The sequence below is a fragment of the Ahaetulla prasina genome, chromosome 8 (assembly GCF_028640845.1).
Source record: "Ahaetulla prasina isolate Xishuangbanna chromosome 8, ASM2864084v1, whole genome shotgun sequence".
NCBI classification, from domain to species: Eukaryota; Metazoa; Chordata; class Lepidosauria; order Squamata; family Colubridae; genus Ahaetulla; species Ahaetulla prasina.
Window position 1 is genome coordinate 35,894,954 of NC_080546.1, and position 8,611 is coordinate 35,903,564.

The window sequence follows — 8,611 nt, forward strand, 5'->3', positions numbered from 1 at the left end:
AATCAACACTGATTCCCCCTCCTTCTTTTCTTTTCTTTTCTTTTCTTTTCTTTCTTTCTTTCTTTCTTTTTTTTTTTGCTTTTTTTTGGGAGGTGGTACTTTGGAAAAGGCGGAAAGTAGCCATTCACAAGATCAATTTTGAAGGATAAAGGTTGTGTATTTGCTCAACTTGACTTCTAATGACATTTTGTCTAATGCAGGGGTGTCAAACTCAAGGCCTGCGGGCTGGATCCAGCCCACGGGGTGCTTAAATCTGGCCTGCAGAGCTGGCCTGGAAATATCAAAGGACCGGCCCATCGTGCCTCTGGTGGCTAAAACAGGCTGTGTGCAGGGCCCCTATGCCTCGTTTTCACCCTTCATGGCCTCCTGCAGCACTTTGTCAGCTGAAAACGGCCCAAAAAAGGCCCAAAAATGGGCCATGAACAGTAAAAATGAAGCATGGGGCACGCGCACAGACCCCCCCGTGCCCCGTTTTGGCTGACAGGATGCTGCAGGAGGCATCCGTCCCAATCCCCTGCCCTCCCACCATCCCACGAAGGAGAACTATAGTGCTGATCCAGCCCTCGAAGAAATTCAGTTTGACATCCCTGGTCTAATGCTTCACCTCATATTTTACTTTCACAGTGCTGTTACAATTTTTCTGTATTTTTGCTCATAAAATATTGTTCTTCTTAAAATCATATGCATACTGAATAATAATTGCTGGCTTTTTAAAATATATATTCAGCTGGTCTTTATATTTTAAAAATCAGATGATTAGTCCTTACTGTATTTATTTCTTTATCCCAGCAGTCATACGACCAGTTAATCATAAGAAATGCCCATAACATAGTTCAGAATATTTGTCTTCTTGAGAAACTTGAAGACAATAACTACAATGCTCTCCAATTTAATTCATATGTAGATTAAAAATTGCTATGAAAGCCTAACAGAGGCACATTTGATTTCAGAACAGGAAACTTAGGCAAGTAAAAAGATCACATTTTTTCAGTATTGTTAGATAAAACCATAATAATAGAAGCTCAGCAAAAATGTTAAGCCATAATTCTGAAAAAAATGGCAGATTTAAGAAATTATTGAAATTATTGTTATACAGGTTAACAAGCCATGCAATGGTTCATACATTATATTAAATCATCTTTTGTATAATTATTGTTGAATCATCCCATTTGGCTAGATTTACAATGGACTAGTTATAAACCACATTATTTGATTTCACACAATATGCTAAGCCAAAGTACATAATAGCTTAGCAGGATGTATGAACCAGGCCAATATTAAGGAATTTATTAAAAAGTACAAGAGAAGGAAAGATGAGAGATGTTTCAAAATATGAAAATGTCCAAATGAGAAGAATAAAAAGAAAGTAAGTAACAAGATGAAAGACAAAAGGTGGCACTGAAGAACATATTGTCAATACAGTAATATGAAGACTAAAAATAAAATCAAAAGCAGGATGCTCCTAAGGAACAGATAGTCTTCAGTAGTGAATGAGGACACAAGTCTTCAGAAAAACTTAATGTTATTTTTCTACTCTTTATTTAATTCTTTTATTTTATGGAATATAAACATACTCAACTTCAGAGCCTCATTTAACTCTAGTTCTACTTAATTCTCCATTTTTTTTAAACCTACACCAGTCAATCAGTTTAGTTTCACCTACCCTTGGAAGCTTTATGAAAAATAGTCACATGAAAATTCCTGAGGAACTTCACAAGCCTATCCAGTTGTTTATTTTGGCTATTTATATAGGAATAGCCTCAACATTTAGGCTGGGAGATCTTGTCTGAAAGCCTGCCATTTTAAGCACAAGCCTTGTGAGTGTCTACCATTGTACAAATGAAATATTAATAAATGATTAGGCAAACATGGAAGAACCCACTGGAAAAGATTAAAATGAAAGGCAGAGCGTTTGCTGATTTTTCCAATCATTAAGATGTCAAAGAAAATATTGCTATAGATAGTGTGAAATCAATTCAGCCTTTTTTGTTTTGTTTTGTTAAGAATAACAAAAAATTGACACACAATTTAACACCTAATAGCTTGCTGGCTTTTTAGCGTCATAACATAGAGACATTGAACAAAGACAAGGGAGTTACACTCATTTGTATATATATTGGTCTGATAGCAAAATAACTGGAGATGCACATTGCCCCTTCTCTTCCGTATATTTGCCTTATTTCAACCATGTGATTAGGGCTAAAATCTTACTGCATTGTATTAATCAGCCTAATGAACATTTTGACTCAATTCTCTACCAGACCATTAATTTGTAAATCTGGCTACATTTTAGATTTCATTTTTGGTAACACTAGTCTTCTTCAGTTATATTTATAACTGAATATTATATTTCAGTTAATATTTCAGTGAGGGATAGGTGTGGTGGCAAATCAATCAGACAAAAAATATATACTGGACTATCGTTTAGATCCACTGGGTATTGTAGACTGCTTCACAGCTGAAGTGGATGCAAGTGGATTTTTCTATCCAACTCACATGACTCTTCCTGTTGAACTTTCTGAGGACAATGCATCTTCTCCCTATATGGTTGTAATTGCTTTTGAGTCCCTTGGTAAAAAGGGTTATCAGGTACCTCCTTGAAGGACAATGCAAGTGACCTCAGTTAATCCTAAAAAGGTTGTGGTGAAGATGTTTGTGGTGATCTATGATTTATGAAAGTTGCCTGCCAATCATCAAACATTTCTGTGGCAAAGAACTTTTTGTGTCCCTGTAAAGCGAAATATTCGACATACTGAAAAGAGATATTATGCTACCTCGTTCATATGAGGTTCCAAGTTAGGAGAGATCTACCTCTACAGACATATAAGATTTCTGTTTTCCCAAAATTCTATGGAATTACAGAGTCATAAAAAGGGAGTTTTTAATGGCGTTGCATATGAACTCAAATCTTACACTAAATCTTCAATGAATCCCCAGTTTTCACTCCAGTGTTAGCAAAACACAATGGTGAAAATATTTCCTCAATGGCTAGATTATTATTCAAGGTGAAACAATAAAATATCCTGTACAAAATCTGAATCACACAGGTAGTGAGGTGAATGGTTAGCATTTGGAGCAGTTCAAAAGGGCTTCTAGAATGAATTTTGTGTAGTCTGAATAGACTGGAACACAGTCATTATCTTTTTATACACATTTTAAACTGCTTTATGGCATGTGTTGCAATAGCAGAGTCCCAAATTAGTTTACTGATTACACCTTATTTTATTTTATTTTTGGCTATTTAATGTTTCCTTCACTTAAGTAATATTTGTCTTTACTGTTCTAATGTAGCACAAATCTGATGTAAAATCATACTATGTATTTTTGATATTAACATTGAGTTCTTGAAATAGATACAGAACCTTATCTTTGAAATTAACCTTGTAAGCCACCCAGAATCAGCCAGTAGAGAGATGGGTGGCAAATAAATTTAATTAATAAATTAAACATTTTATCAGGTTCTTGGTCAGCAAAAAATACAAGTCTGTCTCGGCATTTTATTCCTAGCATAGAACATAAATGGATCTTTGCATAGTTTAAAATTATTGCAGCATGTACTATAATTATTTTTCATTTATAAAAGTTAAATTCTAACTCTCCTGGGATTTCAGAAGTATAATCAAAAGTAGAGTTCCAGCTTTGTGCCTTATACTGATTAAGTAGAAACTTTTCTTAAAGGCATCCCAATTGATTGGGGAACATATTTTAAAATATTCATTTAAGTAATTTATCAAAACTGCATGAATAAGAAATTGCTTATTTTAGAAGAAGAGTATACCATTCTATGCATTCTGTTCTTTACTGTTTCATAAAAGGAAATGTATCTTTTAAGACAAGAGATGCTAAAACATACATTTATCATACAGAAATCTCAGTATAAAGAACAACCTTAAAAAGTATAATGAACAACCATTAAAAAGTGAATAACTGACTATAGCTGATAACTTTGCATAATTATTTCATAGACTTCATTGAAGACTATATCATGATTTGCTTGTAATAGCAGATGCAGGCTACAGATGTATTGTTTTCCATACCACATTGGTCAGTATCAAAATATGAGGTGTCTTTTCTATTATGGTAGTGTTAAGAAGTATTCATACCACATCATTTTCATTGCTTTTTGAGTGTGATATTCTCAGTATGGAATGACATGGACACATGATTAGAAGATACAGTTAGAATCAGGAAATGTGGCCCTTGTAGAAACCTGACAATAGCAGTCCTTGATATGACAGTTAAACACATGAAATATATGCCCAAAGAATATCAAATCCTTAATTATTAAAAGAATCATCCATCTATCAGAATTAAGGATATATAGCTTTATATAGGATTTATGTCAGATATATAGGATTTATGTCAGATTGTATAGTTTCATCTATACATTTGAATCAGATGAAATCTTGTCTTCTACTCCTCCTCCAGCTTCATGAAAATTAAAATATTTTTTTTAAAAAAATTCAAAAAGTACATTTGAACATTTATCCCTCCTAAAATATGTAATTCATATTTATTTTGGTACTTTTTAAGTGGAAAACTCTGATATCATATTCAGAAAATTGTTCCTCTCTTATGTTCTGGTTTGCTTTAAAATCTGAAGTGAACAAAATCTTAAGTATTCCTGGATGGTCATGCATTTCATTCAGTAGCAAGTTTACTATTCAGGAATTGTCACTGACTTCCTCTGTTCAGAACTTCTGACTGATTCATTACAGATTGCTTTCTGAACAGTCAAGAAACGGAAGAATCTCATCATGCAAAAAGATTGGGAAGAGAAATCACTTCAGTATGTGGATATGCAAAATATACATCATCTCATATTTAAACATCCTCTTTTAATGAAGTAGACACACACACACGCACACACAGCTATTTATACCATTTGTTTATCCCATTTAGAAAAATATAATCTTTTCAGTTAAAACAACCCTTCAAGCTTCGCATTACTTTAGCCAGTTATAGACATTTCATGCATAACATCTGGGTATTAACAGGAAGTGTAATCTTACAGTGTGTTAAAAATTTGTCACTGATTCATTGGAACCCTGCTTACTAATAGCAGAAAATGTAATGTGGTTAGGCCATAATATAGGCCAGTAGTCTATGGCCTAGAAGTGGTTTGGGACGCCATTTTATTGGTATTACTAGCCAAGATGGTTCGGGGTCATATTTTCAATAGTAAAAGCAAATTTTGTTTAATTCCATGTATTACCTGGGCAAAATTTCCATGTAGTTCTTAAAAGGTATTATTTATTCACCACAATGGATCAGATTCCTTTTAAAGTGCTTCACACAATACATGGAGTTGCTTTAGACAACATATTGAAACTCTAAGTATTTTTTTTTTGCCAATTTTTTTTTATTTTTTTACAAGCATAATAACAAAAATCATTGTGAACAAATTATTGGTCAGGTACATCTTTAAACATATCAAGTTTCACCTATGTTATAATATAATACAAAGTATTTTCCTTCTTCTTCTTTAAATTCAATTATTTATTTGCAAACAATCTGATTATAGAAGTAAATCAAATTCAACCCATTCAGGAGAATATTTAAATGAAGTCTAGTCCCCATGCTTAATTCCCTTCAACATCATTAATAAATTCTATTTACATTTTATAATTTCACCAGTCTCAGCTTTATATCTACTTTACTAATCAGAGGTCATCCTATCTAAAATCTCTTTCTTAAAATTGCCCAGAGATCACATAGACAATTCCATTCTTCCCTCATCTTCCTCTGCCTCTAAATCAATAACATATATTTAAAGTTTTCCATCTAATCCATTTTAATATCAAGTAAAACATTTAACATTTGCAAGGGTAGTCACTAATTCTTTCCCCCAGGTATTCTCCCAAAATATTAACTGTTTCCTTAGAAGTTTTATCAAATCCTTTCATTACCTTACTTATTTCCAAAAAAAAAAAAAAATCTTCCTCAGTATAATAACATTCATTTTCCTCTTATTTCAATTTATTCTAGTATTTTTCCCTCCATTTCCCAAAACCTCAATTATTTTTATCATAGTTGTCACTCATATTTTAATATAAATATTAACATTTTCTAAAATGAATCTCTTAACATAACTCTAAAAGCAGCCATTAGTTTCTTTCAAAAAAATGTTGTGCGTCTACATCAGCAGCGCCTTCTCCATGGGAATAGTCCACTATTCCATTCTTCCTTTCCTTCTTTGCCTCTGAGTTCTTCTTAAATAAGAATCTCTGCTTAAATCAATAATCCAAAGACACCATCTAGAAATCTCTTCTAAAACTGTTGTGTGGTCCCAATGACACCAATCCTCATGGGAATAGTCACAAGAAAGCTATTCAACTTTTGCTATTTTCCTCTGCCTCTAATTATACAGGCAGCCATAAGTTCCTTCCAAAAAAATGTTGTGTCCCCACACCACCAAACTTTCTCCATGGGGAATAGTCTGCTATTCCATTCTTACAACTTTCTTTACAACTGGATTCTTGTTTAAATAGGGAATTCAATTTTCATAATTCAAAGACACGCCATCTGAAACTCTCTTCTAAAAATGTTGTGTAGTCCCAGCAACCAATCCTGTAGCTGTCTTTCTCTGCCTCTAAATGTCTTTTTAAAACAGTTACTGCTCACAGATGATAAGTAGCCATTTTGGTGACAAAGATCCTTTGTTCTCAAATGCTTTGGTACATGGAGGTCAATTTTCCAGGATTTTCCCTTAATTATATTTATATCTTCCAGATTCTTGTGTCCTATTAATATCTTTAGTATTCCATAAATTTAAAACAGAGGGATTTGAGATATTCACATAAAAAACAATTCAATAGCTTCTTTTACTTTTTTCTCCTATTTCTTTAATTTCCAATATAATCCATTAAAACTTCCAAGAATCTCCAAACCATTATTTAGTTGAAAAAAGTTTATTTTTCTTTTCTTTATTTAAATCGGGCTCTACTTCCATTCCAAGCCCTATCTTCTCTCTTTCACTTCCCGAATGTGTATTCTCCAAATTGACTTTCACTTTCATTTGTTATTCAATTAGCCGCCAATCTACAAGTTCTCCCCAAGGCTTGTGCCTCTTTTGAATTCTTATTGTTCCTTTGTAAGATCATCACTCACCCAACTTCAACAATTTGTTTCTTGATGGTTCTTCCTCCTGCCCGCTCTTGTAGCCACTGCGGTTTTGGTGCAGCTGCCATGATGGGCTATGGCGCTGCATTCCTCCCCACTGGGTCGGGGGGAAAGATCCAGAGCTATGGGAAGTTTGCCAACTCCCCATTTGCTCCGGCGGCTTCCCCCACTCTTCGCTGCCCCTTCAAGGCAGCTATGGTCTTATCTGAAGTTCGGACAGACCTCCTGGGTGGGGGGATATCGGCGCAAACCCCGGAGACATAGGGGTTTGCGACCGTCTCACCCGTGGCGCTGGCCATGCCTCTCCTAAACTCTGAGTCTTTATTGATTTATATTATATTGATTTATAAAATCTAGAGTTTGGACTGTCTTCTGCTTTGTAACCAAAGTTTTTTTAAATTCAACCTATTATCTAATTTTGAATATTCCTGGTGCAAAAAAAAAGCTTTCTCCACACAGTTTGTCACAATGATTGCTAAGTATATAATAAATATATGTGTGTTAAATATCATAAGTTGGTGTAAAAATGAGATACTAATTCTATAAATGAAATAATAGTGGAAATGAATACATCTTAAAGGATTAAACGATACTCTTCATTTCAAAGGCCTCTGACCCTTCAACAAAATAGTCAGAATGATGATCAATTATTAGTACTTTTCCCAGAAAATAGTTAAGCAGTGAAGCCACGTGAAGTTGAGCAATACTTTTCTATTTTAAAATTTTAATCAGAAGATGGTAGAAACATTTTCTCCCAAAATGCAATTTCCCCTCAAGATATTGTCAAAGTAGCTGAAGCTTTTGAGGCAGAGAGATGCTTTGAAGCATGGATCAATTTACAATATGATGGAGTATTTTGAAGTGTTTTGGTCCACTTAACAATCTCTTATCTTTAGGACTTCAGAGTTTACTGTCATATGTTCATTTTTTAAAATATTTCTGCGTGCTCTTTGACCAAGTGATTCATAAATGCATGGGAGGGTGTGTGTGTGTGTGCATGTCTGCACGTACATGCAAGAGCATCTAAAGGTCAGAAAAGAAGAAAGTGGTCTCACACATACTCATGAGAACTATTTTGGTCCAAATTAGATCCTAACTGCAGAATTTATATTCTGCTGAATTTATTCTATTAACAAGCACTTAAATTAAGAAAAGAAATAGCTCATGAGGCAGTTCATGACTTGGCTTTTGAAACCGTAATTCAATAACAAGGAGGTCTATAGGAACTATACCCTTAGGATAATAGGCAGACAAGTAGATACTTGCGGTATATACTTGAGGAATACTCAAGATTGTGATCTTGTGGGTTGAGAAAAAATAGAATGTGCATCTTAATGATGGGCATAAGAATGATGTGATTTGCATGGATTTGTTCATTATAGTTAGTAAATTCTTTTTTTCCTGAGTGGGTTTTCCACATCTTGGAAAACAAAATGCTCACCACCATATTATATTGTCTATTAGTAATATATGTGAATAAAATGTATTA

The 8,611-nt window shown here is 33.9% G+C and overlaps 1 protein-coding gene across 1 annotated transcript; it reads left to right on the top strand.

Annotated features, from left to right (window-relative positions):
* The first annotated feature begins 418 nt into the window (after positions 1-418).
* Positions 419-2,955, top strand: LOC131203188 (atos homolog protein A-like). Its single transcript, XM_058193147.1, is given in 2 exon segments — positions 419-425; positions 2,378-2,955. Coding segments are annotated over 2 exon segments (585 nt in total).
* Positions 2,956-8,611: the final 5,656 nt, after the last annotated feature.